The sequence below is a fragment of the Parasteatoda tepidariorum genome, chromosome 6 (assembly GCF_043381705.1).
Source record: "Parasteatoda tepidariorum isolate YZ-2023 chromosome 6, CAS_Ptep_4.0, whole genome shotgun sequence".
NCBI classification, from domain to species: domain Eukaryota; kingdom Metazoa; phylum Arthropoda; class Arachnida; order Araneae; family Theridiidae; genus Parasteatoda; species Parasteatoda tepidariorum.
In genome coordinates, this window is record NC_092209.1 from 16,469,671 (window position 1) to 16,492,777 (window position 23,107).

The following is a 23,107-nucleotide window of genomic DNA, read 5'->3' on the forward strand; positions in this document are numbered from 1 at the left end:
ATGTTTGATATAATCGGGAGAGGGTCTCCCTTGGTATTCTAAGAGCTGGAAGCTCTTACTGGAAAACAATGCCTATTTCTTTTGTTTTTAAATAAAGTTAAGTTTTATTGTTTTAAAAATCTGGTCTGCTTATTTATTGGAAAGGAAAGGCATTACAGAGACCATGAACGATCTCCTGCCCACGGACCTGAATTAATGTACCTACTGCAGGTGACTTGCATTTTTTCACGATATTTCGCGTTATACAATGAGCTGTAGCCGAAATCTATAGATTTGACACGATTTATTGACTTAACGGACATCAATATGAGTGGTAAAATCAAATAAAATTGAATTACTATATTGACCAGTACAAAAAAGTTTATTGACATTAGCTTACTTACTCCTGATACAGCATTAATTTTTTAACCGTTCTCGAAAAAAAATCTTAACTCGAATTCACAATAAACGCACATATCCGTCAAATTGACAACACTGCCAACCTACAGAAAGAATTTAGGGGAATTCCCTAGGCATAACTTTTGAATTTCTCTCAACTGAGTTGTCATGATTAAAGTGGGGTTGCAACCTGTTATATTTATTTTGAAAATGGGAGAAATTTCCAAAAGTTCAGTTCGATCGAGATTTACGGTAAGGATTCGAGGGCCCCCTGAGCTTGAGGGCCCCGGGGCGCTGCCCCGCCTAGCCCCTAGGTAGCTACGCCACTGATGTAGACTATGATTATGTCGACTATGATTGTTAAAACGTTTGCAAGGGTGCAGACATAAAATGTAATGTTTATCAATACTGTTCATTATACACATTACGTAAGTTGTTATTCTGAAAATAGACGCTGTTTGCAGAACATTCTTTACATTCTCCCTCCTCTGAATGTTTAGAAATTCCCGATGAAAGATTTCTGTTTCGTTTAGAGTGTTAATAATTTTAGTGTTCTTAAATGTTTAAATGTTTTTTAGAAATTAAAGATAGCAATACCAATATTTAAAAATTTGTTCTCCTCAGATCCTGCCACCTGTATTGTGCTCACGGCTATACATTTCGAGAAGGCATCAAAAGGAAGACACATTGTCGCTTTACTGAAGGTAAATGGACGAAAAAGTTCGAACAATGTCAACGTAAGTAATGCTGCAAAATATAGTTGTTTTTTCTGTGGCTTCATGATGTCGTAACCTTTATAAAGTAGTTTTGAATTTGGAGAAAATAATGGATTATTGATTGGATCTAAATATAATTTTTAAGTTTCAAAAATTAAAAAAAAAAAACTTTAAAATAAACGTTCTACGCTCGAATCGCCTTTAACTTTTTTACGGAACCTTAAGCAGGGTTCCGCTTGGCATTTTATTTTAAATAATTTCGTAAAAGCAACCGAAGTAATAAGTAAATAATGGATTATTAATTGGATCTAAATATAGTTATAAGTTTCCAAAGTATAAATAAATAAATAAAAAATTGTTTACGAAATATTCTACTCTCGAAATCTTTTTAACTTTTTGACAGAACCTTAAGTAGGAACACCATTCGAGAACAGCTGCTCTACACTAATGCTTTTTCTTAACAATCGCTACATTCCCCGGATAAGTAGAGAGTTAACTCTAAGACAATGCGCAGAACTAGGTACCAAAATAGAATGCAGACCTCAGCAATATGCGTCTCGATCAGTGGTCGGAAAAACTATATTATTTTTGTAGTGTACTACAACTACTTTATTACAAATGTAGTTAACTAAGACTACTTTTTTTTTAAACTTAGTGACTACAAACGATTTTCGAAATATAGTGACTACTTCACTCTTTAAGGAACCGAACTTTGTTGGAGAAATTAATTTACAGATCATCGCCAATAGCCCATTTTGCAGCTCTAGTGCGACGTAACTGAACAACAACAATAAATTAATTTACACATTATGTTCAAAATGGTTTTGAATAAAAATTGGCTTAAAAATGAAAAATTATTTAGAAATATTTATTCTTATTTACGTAAGCCAGTTCGTTATTGTAAAACAATTTTTTTCTTTTAATCTTCCAATTTTAATGCCCTTCTTGACAGCGAGTATTTAACTTAAGCTATACTAGGAAATTATCAAATAATTGCAATTTTATTAGGTGTTTAATACTCTATTATTTCCTCTAAGAAATTAAGTACATTGAAAATATGTTTCCTTTATTTGAAATAATATAATTTTTTCAAGAGTGTACATTCGCATGTGAAAGTGTGATTTAAGTGATAAATAACACATTATTCATATTAGCTAGCTTAAATATTTGTCATACGTGGCACGAAATACGCAGTTCTTGTTAACTGAGGTCAAAGGAGCATTTTAAATTGTGTGAAGAGGAGATTTGTACCCATCAAATTCGAAAAATTAGTTGTGTTAGAACCCTGCTCTTATACTAAACTTACGTTAAAAGTAGTTGCTACATACTACTGTTTTTTGTATAGCACTACTCACTACACTACTTTTAAAAAATGTGGCACACTACACTACGAAAAAAAGTAGCGACTACAGTAGTTTCCCTACTTGCAGTGTGCTACTGCCAAACACTACTCACTACGCTACTTTTTTAAGAAATGTGGCACACTACAATACAAAGTAAGAAAAAAGTAGCGGACTGTAGCAAAAAAAAGTATCGGGAAGTACTGGATGCGACTACAGTAGTTTCCCTAATTGTAGTGCTCTACTTCCAACCACAGATCTTGCTGTTCTATTGAATAACGATGTAACTTTTATGTATATATAAATAGCTTTTGTTAATTGATATAAATTTTTATTTCAGCATTTATTGATTGTACGGTGATACTAGAAGAGCCAGGAACACTTTCTTGCACGACACACCATTTGAAACAAGGAACAACATGTACTATTTCATGCAACCGATCTAGCAAAGAAGAAAGCGTAGAAAAACAAAAATATACTTGTACAAATGATGGAAGATTTTCTCCTAGCCTTCCACACTGTGCCAATCAAGAAGGTATGTAAGGGTTTTTCGAATACGGGCAATATTTCTATCTAGCAAACTAAAAAATAAAGCTTTTTGTCACTAAACGTAGGCAACGATGGTCAATTGGTCCACCGAATTTAATTATTATTGTTTAATATCAGGGACTAATATAGGGGCCTTTATATCTATGGTTAATATTAAGGGGAGATATAGCACCATGTATGTATGCAGTATATTAAGCAAGAATTTCTTCATTTTAACACTATATATCATACTATTATATATATACATACATAGTTACAAATAGTGCTTAAGTGTGCGCCCCTAATTTGTCTAAAATAATTCGATCCTCGAAAAATCATCGCTTCGCTACTTCATTCCTCTGCTGGATACCGTCACACCATCGTTCTGAATAATTCTCACGCACTTGCCTCCCAATTACATATAGTGGATTGAAAATTCAAGTTAATTAAAAAATACAAAAAACATGGAGAGAGGTAAAAAAATGTATAGTGATTCACACCCAAGTCAAAATTTTTGATGGTTTTCCATTGATGGGCCAACATAATTTTGAAGATATCCATCAATAATTTCCTCATGAACTATTATATTTTTGATAGTAACCAACATAAGTAACCATCACCCCAACGTCGGAATTCGGATTGATTTCTGATGCCCCAGCAAAGGAATAGCAACTAGCTTTGATGGTTATGTTAAACCATCAGAAATTTCCATAAATAGTTTCTTAGAAATCCAATGTTGGGATGATCATGAACAGCTATCATCCCCACGTAGGAATTCGAACTGATTTATGATGGGCCAACATAAAATCGTTTTGATGGATTCGATTAAAATTGTGTAAATGTTTGTCTGTGAAAAACTCAAAATTTTTCTAACCAATTGGAATTATTATGGCCATTAGTAATTATTATGACCGTTAGTAATTTCATGATCATTTTTTAATAACAAATTAGGAAAAGTAATTTTTGTTATTATAGAATTATCTTCAGATGAACGAGTTTCACAATTGTGTAATTCGTTGAAAGCGAAAAAAAAAAAACATGTTAGTAGGAAAATAACAAACAACCTTTTTGTGTCTAATTTTGTAGCATTTAATTCGTCTGCACTAAGTGACAAGCATTTTTAGGGTTAAAAACTTGAACCATAAAGATTCGCATCGAACCACGTTAAAATCTGATCATTGGAACAAAAGTTATTAAGGTGTCCTCTTTTTTTAAAATTTATTTCATTAATTTTGAGCACTATACAATGACGTTAATGATAGCAATTTCACGAAATGTTTTATCTTTATCAAAAGCAAAGAGATGTCCAAGTCAGAAGTTGAACTAGATCGGTTGTTCCTCTATCATTCAATCAATATCCGTTTCCACTATTCCTATTGGATGACTCGTATTCCTAATAGTAACTGTAACTGATTGACCATTTGTGGATCACAAGTGAAGTGACGTCAGCTTAGACATCTCTATATTTCATTTTGATGTTAAGAGTGTTTTGATATTCAGTAGTTTTTGCCTACTTCAATCTAATTTAGCTAAAAATTATATTTATTTTAAATTCTAGGCATCGATGTAGTGAAGCCACCGTCTGTTACGCAGCATCGAGATGTTATATATCCAGATAAATATCCAAGTTCTATAGAATCAGATTATACTAATTAGTTAAAAAATTGTTGTAATTTTTTCTCCACTTGTCTTGTATAGAATGCTATTAATAAACGAATAAGTGAAATAGTGTTCTAGTTTCCTATGTTTGTTTGTTGTTGCTGTTACACATCCCCCTGGAGAAGGAAAGCCAAGACTAGGTCCAGAAGGCCCCGTCGCGTCAGCTCCCCATATATCTGCATAAAGTTCCGATCAACCATCAGCTGCTTAAAAGAAGCGCCAAGGCAAAAAAGAAGGTGATCAGGACTAGCAGGAGCAAGGTTGGAAAGTCTTCTCCCCATTTTGAAACCTTAAACACTTAAGATGGCCACTACGAAATCTGGCCATGGCCGATTGGAAAGGCCGAGGGTCACATCATGTTAATGATAGGCCAGGGCGGTAGCCAGCACACCACTGATGGGATGGAGCATGGTGCCACACTGGAAGCAAACGGTGTTTTCTCAGGGAGTGGATCTCAGTGGGAGAAAGACGGTTCAAACAGTCCATAGGAAGATCACAGCCATTCTTGGCTGTCTCATTATGTTTGTTTGAAACTTAAAATTGGCGGTCGAAATGGGCTATAGGCAACGTACAGCAGATGTCTCTACCTATGACAACAGTTTGCATGCTTTCACCATTAGCGTGCAGATAGTCATAGAAGAAGGAAGTACGTTAGTTTAAGTCTTGATTTTCAAACAGATTAAAAAAATTTAAGTTAAGAAACTATATGGAACTAAATACTATATTGAACATAGTTCTAAAAAAACCGTCATGGAAATTTAAAAAAATACTTTTCACAATTAAATATGAAAAGTATTAAGAAAAGGGAAAACATCTTAGTACATTCATATACAACTGAGAAGAGGAGAGGGAAAAGGGGAGGGTTAAGACATCTTCTGCCCAGATGGCGTATTCGAGCATAGCAATCGAGAATATTAAATTATAAATTAGTGAATGCAATTTTTTATTTCCCATTTCAAACGCTTACTTATAGCTGATTAACAGTGGAGTATAAATATGGTTTTCAAATTAATTTTCAGATAATAAATAACCCTCCTAAAAAAAAAAAAAAAAGAGCGAGACAGAAAAATTTAAGAGTCAAACCCTTTTACTACTAAACTTGTTTTACAGAGGTGTAAATTATTAAAAATTATATGTTGATAAGAATTTTCATAAGTGAATATATTTTAATCAAGAAATAAAACTAAATGACTTGGAAAATTTATTTTCCATAAAAAAACAACTTAATTAGCAGTTTGTTCTCTTTTCCAGGAAAGTATTAGCACTATACTCGGTTTCAAAAGCATAAATATTATGTCCCAGTCCTGAGGCTTTACTTAATGTACATAAAATTGCAAAATATACCAAATATTGCATAATATTCATAAAATTAATACAATATACTCTAGATATCTCAAAGTTGAAGGGACGTTAAAAAAACTTCGAGACAGCCAGTTTTCGAGATAACAAGTTCAGAACTAAATATGTTTTAAAAAATAGAAAAATATATTCTTAGGTGGTACTTTAAAAAGTAGAGTCATGAAACATATAAATAACTACTAATGAATGTTTATGTATTGATACTTGACTACAAGTCTAAATCAGGGTGCATAGCCAAATTATTCAACAAAAAATAGCACCTTTTAAGCACTCAAAAAATATTTTTAAGTACTTTATAATAAGGTAAAAAAAAAACATGATTAGGCAGGATTGGATAGTTTTTGACAATCAACGTTTTATCTTGTTTTAACCGTCATATCAAAAAAAAAAAAATCTTTTGGCATTGTTTTTAACAATTGTCAAAAATCACGAAATTTTGAATCATGTAAAATGAATGACGTTTTCATACGCTACGGATTGACAATAAGCTGAAATAGATTGGGGTTGAATTAATTGTGCAAACGTTGAATAGAACAATGTGAACTGTGTCTTTTTTATAATTCGAAGCGAAAATCAACACAGTCAAGGAAAAATCTCATTTTGCAAAAGAGAAAATTAAGCACATTTTAAAAACACTCAATGAAAAAAGCACCTTTAAGGGCTTTTAAAAAACGAAAATAAGCACCTTTAAAAAATGCTATGCATCCTGTAAATGCATTAATGATAATTTTTTTTTAAAAGACAAAAATAATCATGCATTAGAAAATAATTGGTTTACAATAAACTTACATTGCAATTTTTTTGAAAAATTCATTTTCTATTTCGTAAAATATTCGACATAACAAGATTTGGAGAAGAAACTCTTCGAAATATGAATTCTAATTAACATTATGTAGATATGTAATGCCAAGGGGAAAAATACTTTTTTGACATAATAAGGTTTTGGAGACATCAATAGTATACTGCACATAGTAAAATTCTGCAATTTTTTAAATATAAATGGTGTTGCGAAACTAATCGTTGCTACTGTAAAGGATGATATAACTTGCCAAAACAAACAACTTCCACAGTTATGGATAGGAAAGCAAAGAACGAGCAGCAAATGAAAATGGAGGATAAAACAAAGATGAACAGTAAAGAAAAAAGATTTGTTACTGAAAATTGGAGAAAATGAGTGCTTGCCGACATGAGCTTTTTCAATGTCGACCTCGTTTTGGTGAAACCTTTCAAATCAGTTGACATGATAGCCCTGAAGTTCGAATCTGCACATTTGGTTTCAGATTGAGGTTTAGAACACTTGCCTGAAGGTTTGGTGTTCAGAAATTTAAAAAAAAACTTGTTTTACCCAACTTTGCAATTTCACAAAGGACATATTAAATTTGCAGCTAAATTGCAAATAAAAATGTATTCATATAAAAAGTTATAAACATAATAAAGAACAAATTCTTTCAATTTTAAAGATTGATAAATTTGAATAAGCTCTCAATCAATTTCAGGTCGCTTCTTCGAAAGTTACTTATCGATTTTCAACAGGATTTTTAATATTTCAATATGATCAATATAATATTATTACAACACGCAAATTTTGAATCTGAATTATCACTTCTTGAAGAGCTTGAAACAAAAAAAGATCGTGACTTTCAAAACCCTTTTTTAAATTCGTGACTTTCCCGATCAGTAATCACACTGAATGGTTTAGCTAGCAGTTAAAAATATTATTTTCATTCATTATTCTTTGGGAACTCGGTAATATCCTCATTGTTACAAAAGCATATTTTTAATAATTATTCTTCAATAAAAATGTGTTGATAGTATTTGTCAAACGTAACAGAATGTGTTAGTCTATTGAGATATCGTTTTTAATTGAAAACAGTAAGTGATTGTATATTTTTCAGTAAAATTATAATGGAGTATTGGAGATACACACAATTTATTTTGTTCACTGAGATGATAATGGAGAATTGAAGACATGTATAATTTACCTTGTTTAATAAGATTTTAATGGAGAATTAAATTAAGAAATGTAGAACTTAGAAAAAAACTCATACAAACATATTTGTGATTGATAAATTATTTAATCTCATATTTTAATTCTATTTTAAAAAAAAATCTAAAATTTAAAAGTTCAACAGGAAGTATTTTTTATGACCTAGCATCTTCTTCAACTGGTTTAGCTTCTTCTCCAATTTTTTCTGCATTCACGGAAACCAGTGTTGTGGGTGAGGATTTTATCTTGAAAAGAACAGGAATATTGTCCAACTTAGGATTTGACTTTTGCAAAAAACGAATCCATGATAAAAGGGAGTCTTTACTGGATGTCCCTGTACAGCACATTGCCATAATAATGCCGTCTTCTTGTTCATGTACAGAAGAGGGAGCTAAAACCAATTCTTTAGGCTTAGGTTCGCCAAACATAAATAAAGACAAATTTGTAACATCTGAAAAAGAAAAACTCCGTCAAAATTATTCAAAAAATATTATTTTTCCTTAAATATATCATAAGGCGTCCCTAAAATAGCCAAAAATTTAGAAAGAAATATTAAATAAAAACAGAAAGAGATGGAATAGTATAGTTAGCCATGTCTTGTTCAAGAAACTAAAATATTTATTAACACAAGTTTTAAATCCACTAAAAATTTTTTTTCTAACGGATGGTGCTGATAGCTGAAAAAAACTATAAAATAATGTTTTAAAAATTACTATCATTACAAGCAATAACGTTCAGATATTCCTGTCCATGGACAAAATGGGCAAATGCCTAAGAAAATATTTCAGTTTAAATAGCCCAACATGCAACAGAAAATAGTTTTTTACATTTATCTCCACTCAGTAGTATCAAGCACTATCTATTGATGAACTTTGTAATTAAACTGAAACCTAATGAGCATAAATTCTTCGTTTTCCTGTGCAGAAAACACTAATTTGCAAATTTCTATCGCATTCCATTTTTTCAAAATAGTCAGTTACTTTTGGGACACTTAGTACTATTAAACAAAAAAATACAATAATAGTTAAGTCACTATTTTCAACTTAAACTTGAACTGTGATGTAGCTAGGTAAGGACAAGGGGGAATAAATGTCTTTGAGAGCATGCTGAATGTAAAAAAAAAATTTGTTAGAAAAATGAGCCATTTACTGATATTAATTGGAATATATATAAGCTCACCGGACAAAAAATTAGTCACCCTAGTTCACAAACACCTATGTATCGTTAGATTTCGTTATATGATGCAGCGTTCAAGTGAGGTACTTAATTGCGTGTACTGAAGAGATCAAAGGCAAGTAGCTATCAATGAGATACTTTCGTTTGAAACGGAAGTTGTGTGTAAATATGGATAAGCGTAAGGATGTGATCGAGTGGCAAAAAGGAGCAATTGTGTTTGGCCATGCCCATGGTCATGACACAATTGCTGCTTGTCGGAGACGTGCTTTCCGACTTGTTAATCAAAATTGCTTCCAAACCTCACAGGAATTGCTTCAGTTAGTAAATGAAGGTCTATCCCAACCTGTTAGGGAGAGAACATTGTAACTAAAACTGCATGCAATGTACATTTCGAGTCGAACATCACGTAAGAGGCCATTGCTCTAACAGGCACATAAAGCTGCGCTACTTCAGTGGGCTAGAAGCCACCGAATGTTGTCAGTTGCTGACTGGTGGAATGTAATATAGCCCGATGAATCATGTTTTTACCTTTATTCAAAAGACGCACGTCATCGACTGCAACGAAGAGTAGATGAAACATTTCATTCTGACTGTATGCTAGGTCAGGCTCAAGCTGAAGATGGGTCTGTCATGTTTTGGGGTCGTTTTTCTTATTATGGATTGGGCCCCCTCACTGAGGTGGCCACTAACATGAACCAACATGTTTAATTTAGCATTCTGGATTATTTGATATTGTCTTTCAGTCAAGATCTTCATGAAGAGAATGCTGCCGATACCCCTATTTTTCAAGATGACAACAGCAAAGTTCATGGGCTGGAAGAGAATACGACTGGTTTCATGAATACTCAGACACTCAATTACATCTCGACTGGCCTGCAAAATCACCTGACTTCAACTCCATTGAAAATTTGTGGGACATATTGGAATAATGTCTAAAACGTCGAAATCAGCATCATCGAAATTTGGTGGATTTGTGTAATCAAATCCTCAGCGAGTGGCTCAAACTGGATTCGATGTACCTCCAAAACCTTGTGGACTCACTTCCTAACTGATTCCAGGATGTTGTCGAATCCAAATGCTTGTGTTACTAGTTATTAATGACTTGTGTGACAAGTGTTACTTGTTATTAATGATTTCTCCAAGGGTGACTAATTTTTTTGTTCGGTGTGCTTATATGTACACATTAAGAAATATTTTAAAAGTTTTAGAACTGAAATATTTTTGTGCTTTCAATTTTTTTAAACATTTTAAGGGAGTAAATTTTGTCCATTTTTATGTGTTGATCAAAACTAATGGTGAGTCCCTTGGAATCAAGAGGGAAAATGATCACAAATGCTTGACTTAATATTACATAATAATAATTTAGAGTAAGTTCTTTAAATATACAGTATTAAATTTACAGTAAGTTTACAATTAGTTTTAAGGAACATTTGCTAGAGGATTGACAAAGCCAAACACTAAAAGATTAAATTTTGAAGTGGATAAACATTTTCGAACATCAGTTTTGTTGTCAAAACTTACAGCTTTCTGTCAAACTTCATCAAAATTGAAATTAATTAGTAAATAATCTCTCATCTCTTAATAAGACACATTAAAAAATTCAAATTTCAAGCACCAGTCCTGGAGCCAAATCTAGTCTTGTTATGAATTAGTTCTTGGTGCATTAACATAAGTTAAATATGAATAAAATAACCCTAATTATGGTTTTCGTTGAAGTGAAAACTAAAATGAACTGCTAAAATTGGCTAGTAGGGAAACCTATTTCTTTTTAAAAAAATCTTGTTAGTTTATTTTGGTTTGAAAAGCGCAATCGGAAGCACTAATGCACTTTTTAATAAATGCATGTCCTTTTCCTAATTTATTCATTGTTATTCAATAAATTATGTATCTTTTTTCAAAAAAATGAGCTAAAAGTTGGAAGATATTCTAGTGTGGTTATTTTTAACATCATCTCAGGGGGAAAACAATAATAAATTAGAAAAAAAAATAGAAAAAATAGAATTGATAGAAAAACAGAAACTCTTGGATCTGAAGAAAAATTTGATGTCAGAAACGACTTCAGAAAGGAAATATCATACCTGCCAACTCTTCCGGATTTTCCGGAAGATTTTATTTTCATATTTAAAGTGGTAATAAGTATATACTATTTTTTCTTTTATAAACTCAATTTTTAGATGATTTTGATCACCACTATTCTTACAAAAATTAAGCGCACATATTAATATGCGTTACTATCATGGTTGTCAGCTTAATTTTTTTCAAATACAACGTATTTGTTTGCTTAAAATTGAAGTTTTAATTCCATTTTAATACCACTGGGAAAAATGATAATGGAAGGGATTAAAAGTTGGCAGGTATGAAATATACATCATTTTTTGTTTCATATTTACAGAATTTTACGTACATCATTAGTTTCCCCCCTTTTTTCATGAATTATTTTAAATACAGTCAAAACATGTATCGTTATACAAAAATAAATTTTCATCATTAATATATTACAAATATAATTAATAAATTTCAGTAAAAAAATTTTTTTTCTTATAAAAAAAAATAATAGTGGTGTTTCCACAATGTACACAATATTGAAGCAGAAAACAAGACATACCATCATCATCAACTTCTAAATCTGGATAGAATTTGGGATCGGCACGCAAGACAAAGTAGGACATTGATAATCTTTTCAACCAAACCAATGACGGGCCTTCAATAAAAAGAGCTTTTTCTACAGGATGTTGCTGAATTAGTTTCTGTTGTACAGGACTTTGAGCACTCATAATCCATGTTTTATCATTGGATTCTTCGATCTCCTTAGCCTAATAAATAAATAATATCACAACTCTAAAATAAGAAATGCATATTTTGGTTTAGGTAAAAAAAAATTGAATTTCATTTTCAAATCTCATAGGTAATAAAATAAAAACATTGAATGTTAATGGTGATAAAATGAAATAGAATGCATTTTTTTTTCTTCCAACAGCAGGCATTGTACTTCACATTCTTCGCCTCAGAAGATGACAGAACTGTTGTTCATTTAATGTTACTATGACCACCTATGACCCTAAGCCATCCATACCACACAGCCAAAAATTCGTTCATAGAGTGGGCCACATTCACACATCAGAGGACAACACACAAACATCATGCACTGAGAGGGATTCAAACAGGCAACCATTGGTTTTTGCAGTCAAGCAGACTGACCGCATGGCCACCTGGCTGGCAAAATGTTTTTCTTTTTTTTTAAAATTTCTAGCAGCAGTCCTTGATGTGTCTCATTTGCCGGAGTGTAAAAACACTCCGCACAGACCCATAAGGAATAAGAACAATTAAAAAAAATTTTAAAACATTAAAATATTCAGAATATAAAAATAATTAGAGCAAAGAAACATTAAATAGAATATCAACAATAGAAATATCAAGAGAAAATCAGTCAGTTAGCAGTGCCTGCCACTGTTCCCTAGCATTCCAGTATCTGTCATAGATGTTGCTAGTAACTGCGGGTTAGATCCCCAGATGCTCAGCATTCATTGGGGAGTCCTCCCCGCACAAGACACAATTTGAAAATTGTGAAAGATCATAAGTCTATGGAGGTGAGCATCAAGGCAGTTGTGTCAGGTTTGGCTGGCAGAATGTAAATATAGGGTGACAAGGAATGACATTTTACAGAAGAACTACATTATCCATTTATGTGAACAGAATTTTTTTTACTTAATAAATACAAGTTATTCATTGAAACAGCACAAATTTATTCTTATAAAAGCAGAGTTAGTTAACTTGGTTCCTACTCCCCACAAGTCAGTGCTCCTGTTTTCATGCTTTTATTCAGATTTTTTTGATTGATACTGAACTTAACTTTCAATTTAACTATTTAAACAAAAACAATGAAATAAGAAATGTCTTTAGCATTAATTAAAAAAATATTTATAACATTATTTATTTAACGTAACCTTACCATAAAACCAGAATGAGAGGCTAGATTATGTTTACTACCATTTCTGAAACTTTCCCATAATTGGTTAATGAGCTCTCATCTTAAGAAATCCTCTTATTTATTTTCTCATGTCATAGCAAAAGCACACAAAACAGTTTCTGTCACTCTGTTCTGTCTTAATTCTTTTATTTTCTACTCTCCTTTGTTTGTGGATAGCTTTTAATATGGGCTACTGCTAATTTATTTTTATCTTTAAAATTTTTTGTAGGATATATAAAATGAAATGGTAGATGACAAAATCTTCACTAAAGTGACAACAATGCGAAAGCTCATAAATGCTAAAGCGTTAAACTTAAAGTAGCTTTTCTCCCAGATTGTACAAAGGTTACCAATTATTAAGAAAAATATTAGAAGCTCATTTACAGAAATTTGAACTAAGTTCGATTTTTCCAGCAAGAGAATGCCTTCATTTACGCTGTCAAATCTTCAAATTGGTGGTTTTTGCATAATAGGGTGCATGCATAGAATGACCTCCCCTTTCTTATGATTTCAATCCCTAAGAAAACATGAAGGGCTTACCTCAGTAAGGCTTTATATAGAAAAAAGAAGCAGTTTCAGTAAGTGGTAAAATTGATAACCGCCATCATTGAAACTCAGAATAATTATAATGCCTGAGATTGATAAATGATATACAAGATCACATATTTTAAGTCAGATAAAAAATATGGTGGTAATAATAATAAGTGGCTTCATATTGATGGAACATCTTTTTTATTTAATCAATGTTCTTTCTTTATGCAAGTTAGTTACTCCCTGTAAATGTGTGTTTAGATAAAGACATTTATAATGCACATGTTAATTTTTTATTCAGTCTAATAATGGCGAAAAATCAAAGCGATTTTATTTAGCTGATAGACATTGTATATTGGTTAATTATTTACAGATTGTGGTGGGCAAATGTTTTTTTTAATATCAAATGTATGTAAAAACAAAAATTCTACTACCACTTTAAATAAAGGAGAAAAATCCCCAGGCTAAAAGCCAGATAAGGTGGTTAGTTTGCAGAGGCAACAAAGATTTATAGAATTTGAAGGTTTAGAGTATTATTTGCTTTAAAATACTGAAACACTGTGACAACAATTTAATAAAGTAAATTCCTCACTTTATAAATCTAAATTATAGTGGAACCAGTGGATGGCTAAATAAGATGGTGGGTGGTTAGAAAAAGTTTACTAATACAAATACAAAAGTGGACAATGGATATAAAAAAGTTGACTATTATTAATAAAAGAAGCCTTCCGTCAATGAGAAATTTAAGTTTTGGACAAAATAAATTTTTCAAAAAGAAAGTTGCATCTGATGTATAATTTACTTACATCACATATAATATTCATCAGAATGACATTATTTGAAAAAAGCTGAGATGATTCACTGTTCCCCAATTACAATAAAATATTATATAAAAACTGGGATCCACAATCTTTTTCAAATAACAAGTCAAAGGAAAGAATATCATCTTTGTTGGCAATTTAATTATATAAACCTGTAATAGTAAAAATTTAGATTGTATTTACTCCTATTTAAAAAAAAAAAGTATTATTTTAATGTATAAATTAATTTTTTTAAGCAAAAAGAGATGATGAAAATAAAAACAATAAATATATAAAAGTATTTAATTAAAATAAAACAAATAAAGGTACAAGAAATTTGTGCCGCACATTTATAGGTAAATATTAATAGGGGTGGAAAATAAAAAATTAAATGCTTCAATAACCTTAAAAATACCACTTTTCTATAAACAAAATTTATAACTAATATAGCATCAGATTAATGTAATATTTAAAAATAGCTTTTGGAAAATTATTTTTTAAATTTCTCTTTTTGGAAATTTCTTTTTATTTCAATTGTACAAATTTGCAATAAATAACATTTTATTCAGTTTTTACTTTATTTATATTTTTGTAAAATTTTAGATATATTTTTTCAAGTTTAGGATTGGTCAGAAGCCAAGTCAAAAAGCTTCAAAAGTCACATTTGGCTCCCAGACCATAAGTTGCACAATGTAACAAAAAAATTAAATTAACAAAATTAAATCTATACAATTAAATACAGAATTTATAATTACTTCATATTCTGTAATCTTTGTTCGGATATCTACAGACATTTTTTTCAGAGCTAATCTGGCAAGTTCTCGAGGATCAGCGGGCATTGGATCAGGCATCAAATATGGATTAATATTTTTAAGTTTAGGCATCCAGTACATCATACGAACTAATTTTTTGTAAACATGTGAGCTTTTTCCAAACACATTCTTAACAATCTCAACCATTTCTCTGTCTGGGCAAACACCTACATTTAAAATAAATAAACATTTTTTAATAGAAGTATAGAAAATTCATTAAAAAATAGACATTACAGAAATAAAAAGTTAACCTTAAATGAAAGTCGAAATTACCAAATAAAATATGGTTTAGCTTTTTTTTAAAAAAAAGACAGTAAACTTTATCCTGACAGGATAAATTAATTAATGTAAATGATTATAGAATAAATGATTTAATTAGACAGCAATAAAATATGATAAACTTTTCTTCTCTATCCTTATATTTACAATTAATTGCAATAAATGCACATATTTGACATACATTAATCCACAAATTAATATATGCATTTAGATTCCTTGTCATAAAGAAACTATAAAAAATATATACATTTGGGAACACATTTATACAACAATAAATTTATAAAACAAATCACAATTGGAGAATATGATTGGAAAAAACATCAAAAACCTTATGGTTGATAGTTAATATTTTATATTGTTACTAATTACTTCTTAGGTAGTCTTTTTCGTGTGCATTGCATAGAAAAAGAGTGTTACATTATATTTCAAAACCCTTGAAACGGTCTTATTAATTAATGAAGAAAAAGGAGTGCAAGTTCTAGAAAAAAAATATTAACTCCCCGCAAATGGAATAAAATCTAAACAAGCATTTTTTAAAAATTTTGATTAAATTTTAAGTATACATAATGTTCATATTATACTATATTTATTTGCAATAAAAATTAAAACAAATAACCCTTCCAATAAAAATGTAATTAAACTTTTTAAATAAATATTCTAACAATAAATTTTCTAACAATAGATATAAACTAAATTAGCAAACTAAGTCTAAAAAGCCCTCATTTATCAACAAAAAAATAATTATATTTCATATTAATAATCATAAAAAAAATAAATATATTAGTTAAAAAAGCAAGCCAAATGAACTAATCTATTACAAACTACAACTTAAAAAATTTAGTATCAATTGAAAAAGTTCGGAAATACCAATATATAATTATGTTGACGATGATGTATAATATGAATATAATCACTAGAACTTTTACTTTTAAACAGGTTCAAGTTTTAAAACTATAGTAATAAAGTAAGTCAGAGAAAAAGCAAAAATTACTGTAAGTGGGCATAAAAATAATTATAATTAGTTGAATTATGCATAAAATTTAAATAGTAAATCAATTTAAATTGATAAATTTGTATATCTATCAAGATTTATAAACTTATTTTAAGAGATTTTAAATTTACAGTTACATATGGATTAGTTATGACTCAATCGATGAGAAATGTTCAAAATAAAGTTAATCTACTTAAAACTGCTATTTTATTCTTCTAATACATTAAATAACATTTTTAATCAATCATTTATCAAAGCATATAATATTTAAAAAGCATTTTCAATAGTGTGCAATATCAACAAAACTAGAAATTTTTTTCTTAGCTGTAAAATATTTTTGAGTTCTCAGCTTCTCTTTACTGGAATATTATCACAATTTTTTGTTTTTATATTAAAGTCAAGAAATAATATATTAATATCTCTGACATAAAATAATTTTTGATCAAGTGAGTAATATAAAATCGCTAAGAAATGAGAAAACTGTTCGACCATTAAAAAGATTTTGAAAACAAATTATAGAAACAATCTAGGCCATAAAAAATTAAGATACTAAGGCAAAAACATGAGATAGGTTTTGGAACACCTTTTAACTTAATGTAATTAATTTCGAAGTTACATTTTTTATTATCTATAGCAAAATATAAGAAAATTTAAATTCCAAGTTAATTACACTTAGTATGACTGAAAAAATGATTAGATGAGTTAGAATTTCAACTATTTAAAGGAGCAACATCAAGTATACACAACAACAAAAAAGCTTTTTATGGAAAAAATATAACAAATAAGCAATACAAGCACAATTAGGCATGGTTCATACTGAATTTCTGAAAGAAAAAAAATTCCATGAGTATTCCACAAGCATAATAATACACTCAGCACAATTTATAAATTAAGAAAACATTAGATTTGTAATTGGTAGACAAATAATAAAAAGAAAATTTAAATTGAATATGCAACAAAATCCCGAACTCTCCAACTATTACATTTTTATTTACATTATTCAATATCATGTTATATCCCACTTATACACATACAAATTGAACTTTTAAGCTTAAATACTTCCCCTAAACTTATAAAAAAATTTTTTAACAAAAATATCTCATAATTTAACAGTTAAAAAACATGAAAAATTAAAGTATGCTATCTTTAGTTCATAAAGTATCAATCAATCTTCATTAAAATCATAATTGTATTGTAAAAAGTTTTCAAACATTAAAAGAAATAGATTTTAACAAGTTACAATAAAAGCTTCCAGATTGTTGTGATTCATTGTTTTTTAAAATGCAGTTGTTAATAACTAGATGAATTTATAGCATTTCTTGTAAGGGAACTGAGGATTGAGTTTAGTACAAGAATGTAATTTCTTCAACTTATCAATAAAAAAGTGCAATATGACACAATAAAAAATATTAGTGAAACGAAACATCACAATTTATCGAAATATTGCGATGTTAGAGTGGCGATACATAGTGATGCCAAAATCTTAACATCGGCCAGTGCTAATATATAGATTTTATATATATAGATTTTCTCTATATTTTTAACTTATTTTATGATTTTTCATATTCTTGCAGCTTATGCACAGTAAATAAAACTTTTTAATTTTCAATTTTCTCTCTTATCTTTTTGTGTTTATTGTGCTATATGTATTCTTAAAAAAAAAGGCTCGTAATTTTAATTTTTCCAGGTAGTTATAGTTTTGTGTTGGTTTTTAGAAAAAGTATTCCTATTTTCTAAATCTTTTTAGCTTATTTTAATTACCCTGTATTTTCCAGCTTCTCAGTTAGGCATAATAAATCCCATATAAATCAACATAAAAAACAGGAAGATTTCATGTGAAAATTTCAATAAAATAAAAAAAATATTTAAATTACCATAATATTCCATTTGATCTAAAAGAACAATGGCACAATCTTGTTGTCTTGGATAATGAAAGAACTCAGCTTGAATAAGATTTCTTGGAAGCATTTTTCCTTTTGGAAACACATCCATCAATTTTTTGTATGATTCTAGATCAAAATTAACTCCGTAAACTTCCATGCATTTCAAGGCAGCGTAAATAAATTCAACATGGCCTCTTCTAAGTTTATCAGGAGTATCGAAGGTTTTCATGACTTTTAAGAACGTTTCTTTATCTTTTGATTTAATTTCTCTAAAATAATGTTCTCTAGAGGCCAAATCTTTTTGGGATACTTCCATTTCATGTTTTTTACAATGCACTTTTGCAGATGTGTGTAATGATGGAACTTGAAGAAATTTTGTCTTATTTAGTAAACTAACACATTGAGGTGATGATAAATGTGTCTTTCCAATATTGTACACTTCTTGAAAAAAGTAGTGAGATATATTCATCAATCTTGGTTGCAGAAGAGAATGTCGCAGCATCTTCATTAAAACAATACTGAAAAGAAATTAATATTTATATAAATTTAAAAATAATTACATTTTTTCCCTTAAAGATTATGATGTAGATTTAGTTTTAAATTACAGTATTGGTACACTAAGCAATATAAGAAGTGTAGTAAAAATCCTTTTTAAGATATAATATAATTCATTCAAATTTATAAGCATTTGAAACTACATTGAAAACATCAACATTTAAAAATATGACGAAAATGGGAATCAGAACAAAAGCATAAAAAAAACATACTTAATATATATTATATAATATTAATAAAAAATTTAAGTAAATGAAGACGCATAGAATTAAGTCTTCATTAGTAGCATATCTGCAAAACACAAAAGTATTTTAGCAAAGAAAGTTTTAAAATGTAAACTAATTAATTACATTAAAAAACTAAATGGCAAATAATTTAAGACTTTATATTTTGCAGTAGGTAGCATTTGAATTAGATAATAGTAAAATGCTCCCAAAAAATATTATGAAAAGAAAAAAAAAATATTTAGAGAAACTTGCTTTAAGACAAAGGTTGTATAATTTAGTATTTTTCATAAATTAAAATTTGTTATAACACNTTTTGCAGTAGGTAGCATTTGAATTAGATAATAGTAAAATGCTTCCAAAAAATATTGTGAAAAGAAAAAAAAAATATTTAGAGAAACTTGCTTTAAGACAAAGGTTGTACCTATAATTTAGTATACAACCTTTTTTCAACCTTCAATGAATATTATTGTATTCATTGAAAATTGACAATAATTTTAATAATAATGGCTTCTAAAATGAATTATGTACTATAAACTGAATGAAATTTTAAGAGAAATTTATGATATTGAAGAAAAAGTATATGATAATGAAGTAAAGATATATGATAATGAAGAAAAAGTTAATTAGAATGAAGAAAAAGAATTGATTACTTGAGGCGATTTGAGATCTATTTAGATATAATAATGTAAGTTATACTTAGAATCTGCCTCATACAGAAATTACGATACTAAATTATTATATTTAATCTGGGATGCAGAATATGTCTGATTGCAAGAAAAAGGTAATGGTGAAATCCAGGCATCCTTAGGGAAATTTTTTGGTCTAAAATGCTAAAAAAAACTTTAATTCCTTATGTCATACTAATTTTCTAAAAAAAAAAAAGGAAATATTTTCTGCTATGTTAAATATAACACAAATAACTTCGTGTCAGTTTAAAATTTCAAGTTTATAAGTTGGACTTTAAACTTAATTTCATAAATTATTACAATTTCAATAATGGATGTTTTGATCTCTCTGTTATTTTTAACACATTTGCTAGTTCATTTAAGAATTGCGCGGATTCAAGTTAAATAATGAGGAAAATGCTAATAAAATACAGATTTAACTTCCTATGAATATTTTGAAAAAATAACGTAAAAAAAAAAGACTTAAAATTTTGGCAGAAATTTCGAACCAAAAAATTTTTGTGCTTGGGAAATGTTAAAGTATTAGGCTCTAAGAATTTCCTGCACTCTTGTATTTAATATATTTCTGTACAATGCAGAATGGAAAAAAATAAAGAAAATAAACTTCCCCGTAAGGGGAAAAATTATTATTATTTTTTTAACCACTTCAAACTAAAAAATTTTTTCGAATTCTCGACCCAAAAAAACATTTTTTTTCATTGCTGAAAATTAATATATGTTCCATCCTAAATATGAAAAAGCAAAAAAATTTTTGTCAGCAGGCAGTTTCTTGCTTGATTTATTAGTAGTAAAATATGCTATGTGATGCAAGTTAAATCATTTGAAATAAATAAAGGAGCTAACTTAAAAGAAAAATTTAGAATCTAGAAGAGTCTAGAATTTAGAAGAAAATCTTTAAAGTACTTACATGATGGAAAGGAAATGAAAATGTGTTGAGCCAGATGGAACACACAAACTTATTTATAAGAATCAATAAGTTAAGATATCTGACTCACTGAATCTTTTCCAAGCTGCTTCCTTATTTTTGGTAAACCTGCAAAATTGGTAGGATGAAGGCATTAATACAGAAAGTAAGAAAATAATTGATCACAATAAAATTTTTTCATTATTACCGACATTTAATAATTATTTTAATAATAGTATTAAACACAAATCATTATCTTCATCATTTTGCCACAAAAAGCTCTTTTTCTCCATCTTGAGCAAATTATTGCCTCAACATTAGTTACAATTCGAAAAGTTCCGTTGCGGCGTCGCAAAGCCTTCTTAAGGTTTAAATGAAAAGTTAAACAACTACTGCAGAAACGGCTAACATATTTAGTTATTAAAGAATTTGAAAAAAGTAAATTCTCTCTATTTATCGTAGACAAATGTGGCAGATCACTGCATTATTTCCACTTTAAAACTTCGTTGCACGCAGTATTTGGATTCACTTTATTTGGTCATTTACCTACATAGGATAGATCCAGTCTCTGGCTCAGCGTCACATAAAGAACAGCACACAGCATGGAATTGCGATGAGAATTGTCCAAAACTTGTTTAACTCAATAGAAGATAATTGTGTCAGATGATGGATTACCCCCATTACCTCCACTATAATTTAACAATTTATGATATTCTGACATGAAAAACAAAGGGCAAGAATAATTGATGTCAGAAAAAAAAAACTGACACATTTTTATATTTACTGGAATCCTCCGCAACTTATTTTACAAGAAACATTTATAATACAGAAACAAATACAAGAAACACATTATAAATATTTCAAAGTTTTCAGCAAATAAATATAAGCAAAGATTATCTAAAGTACATGGTTGAACAATGTAGCAAGTTCATGCATGCATTCAACTTTTTATTTATACCTCTTACATAACTTTTTGTTGTTTCTATTTAAGCAGAAATATGGATCATTGTATAGGATATTTATTCATAAAAATATATCTAAGCAAATCCTTAGACTATTTATTTAATACTTTATAGTATAGTTTCTCAAGTTCTTGAGCGAAAAGGAGGCTTTAGTTTATTTACATTTTGAAAGTAGGTAAGGGCAAATTTCTGCTTCAATTTAGAATCACGCATAACAACACAGTATTAAGTTCAATTGGATGACACAGTTAACACCTAAATTATTCGGGTCTCTATCTTTTAGTTGATGTAGCAAAAATAGTCATACAGAAGCTCATTTATGAATTACTGACTCCAAAAGCGAGATAGTAAATAAATAATAAACTTCCAATTGCAAATTTATAAAAAATCTCCTCTATGATAGAAATATAGGCTATTGACGACTAGCAAAAAATTCAGTTTGATTTGTTTATTATGTCTGCTGGTAATGTATAAATTTTAAAGAAACCTTGCGCACCGTTTTAAATTTCCTAACTCATTAGAGGTCAAATTTTCGTTAGTTTGAATGTTGAGATACTCCTTATTTACGGGTGTTTAACTTAATATTCTGTGTTCTTTTTAGCTTATAAATGATTGAGAAGAAATTTTTGAACTAAGCATATTAATTTGTGAAATTATTCTCAGTTTATTTTTATAAGTTTGTATGTCGACACATTCATTGTGTACAAGCTTTTAACTGTACTTTTTAAGTTTTTATTAGAATAATGATTGAGAAGAATTTTGTGAAATGTATATTAATTCGCGTGCCAACCCTTTAAGCCCCATTAATGTGCACTCTATGTAAAACTGAGCCACCATCACGTAAAACATTGCCTTTTTATTCTTATTCCATTTTGAGAAATAATAATTAAAATGATAATTTTACCAATTAATTAATAATTAATTGGTAAAATTATATGTTTTTACAGGTTTAATTCTGATTACTATTACAAATATTTACTCTTGTCAGGATTATTCTCAATTCGTTACATTTTATAAGTACATCTCTTTTTGAATGGGGGATATTAATAATTTTTTTAATGATTAGAAATTATTTATAAATAAAAACTTTTTTTAAATTTTTTTTTATAAAGAAAGGTCTTTTTTAAAATGCTCACCTTCCTATAATTTTCAGTTTAAATAATTGCAAAAGTTTTCAATTTGTTTATCAATTAATTATTTCTTTATTTTATTTTTATTTTATTTTTTTACCTGCCTTTAATTATTTTTATAAACTACAAGAACAAGTTTTTCTCTTGTTTTGATAACGAGAGAGAATTATTATTTTTAAATATATGCATAAAATAGTATTAGAGGGTAATTTAAGAGTAGTTAAAGATCGAATTCAG

At 29.1% G+C, this 23,107-nt stretch overlaps 2 protein-coding genes across 5 annotated transcripts in view; one reads left to right on the top strand and one right to left on the bottom strand.

The window, feature by feature from the left end:
• Positions 1 to 4,693, top strand: part of LOC107452057 (uncharacterized) — a 51,206-nt gene extending 46,513 nt beyond the window's left edge. For all 3 annotated transcript variants that reach the window (XM_016068344.3, XM_071182031.1, XM_016068343.4), the window contains exons 8-10: positions 1,003 to 1,115; positions 2,775 to 2,969; positions 4,521 to 4,693. In XM_016068344.3, coding sequence (XP_015923830.2) covers positions 1,003 to 1,115; positions 2,775 to 2,969; positions 4,521 to 4,618 — 406 coding nt within the window. In that variant the 3' untranslated portion in view covers positions 4,619 to 4,693. The remainder of the gene's footprint in view (positions 1 to 1,002; positions 1,116 to 2,774; positions 2,970 to 4,520) is intronic.
• Positions 4,694 to 8,035: 3,342 nt separating this feature from the next.
• On the bottom strand, positions 8,036 to 21,961 carry LOC107444053 (evolutionarily conserved signaling intermediate in Toll pathway, mitochondrial). 2 transcript variants are annotated; one of them, XM_021145236.3, is made up of 6 exons: positions 21,737 to 21,961; positions 20,782 to 20,907; positions 18,398 to 18,924; positions 15,197 to 15,420; positions 11,749 to 11,956; positions 8,036 to 8,418 (listed from the first exon to the last, which is right to left on the bottom strand). In XM_021145236.3, the coding sequence occupies exons 3-6, from the start codon at positions 18,912 to 18,914 to the stop codon at positions 8,123 to 8,125; spliced, it is 1,245 nt and encodes a 414-aa protein (XP_021000895.2). In that variant the 5' UTR covers positions 18,915 to 18,924; positions 20,782 to 20,907; positions 21,737 to 21,961; the 3' UTR covers positions 8,036 to 8,122. The 2 variants fall into 2 exon arrangements, with proteins under 2 accessions (XP_021000895.2, XP_071038133.1); XM_071182032.1 differs by having other exon boundaries at positions 21,744 to 21,921.
• Positions 21,962 to 23,107: the final 1,146 nt, after the last annotated feature.

Coding starts and splice junctions, on each gene's coding strand:
- LOC107444053 (XM_021145236.3), bottom strand. CDS start 18,914: ATGAAGATGCTGCGACATTCTCTTCTGCAACCAAGATTGATGAATATA. Junction 11,957..15,196: donor CAAAGATTACAGAATATGAA/GTAATTATAAAT, acceptor TTTATTTATTAG/GCTAAGGAGATCGAAGAATC. Junction 8,419..11,748: donor TTTAGAAGTTGATGATGATG/GTATGTCTTGTT, acceptor TTTCTTTTTCAG/ATGTTACAAATTTGTCTTTA.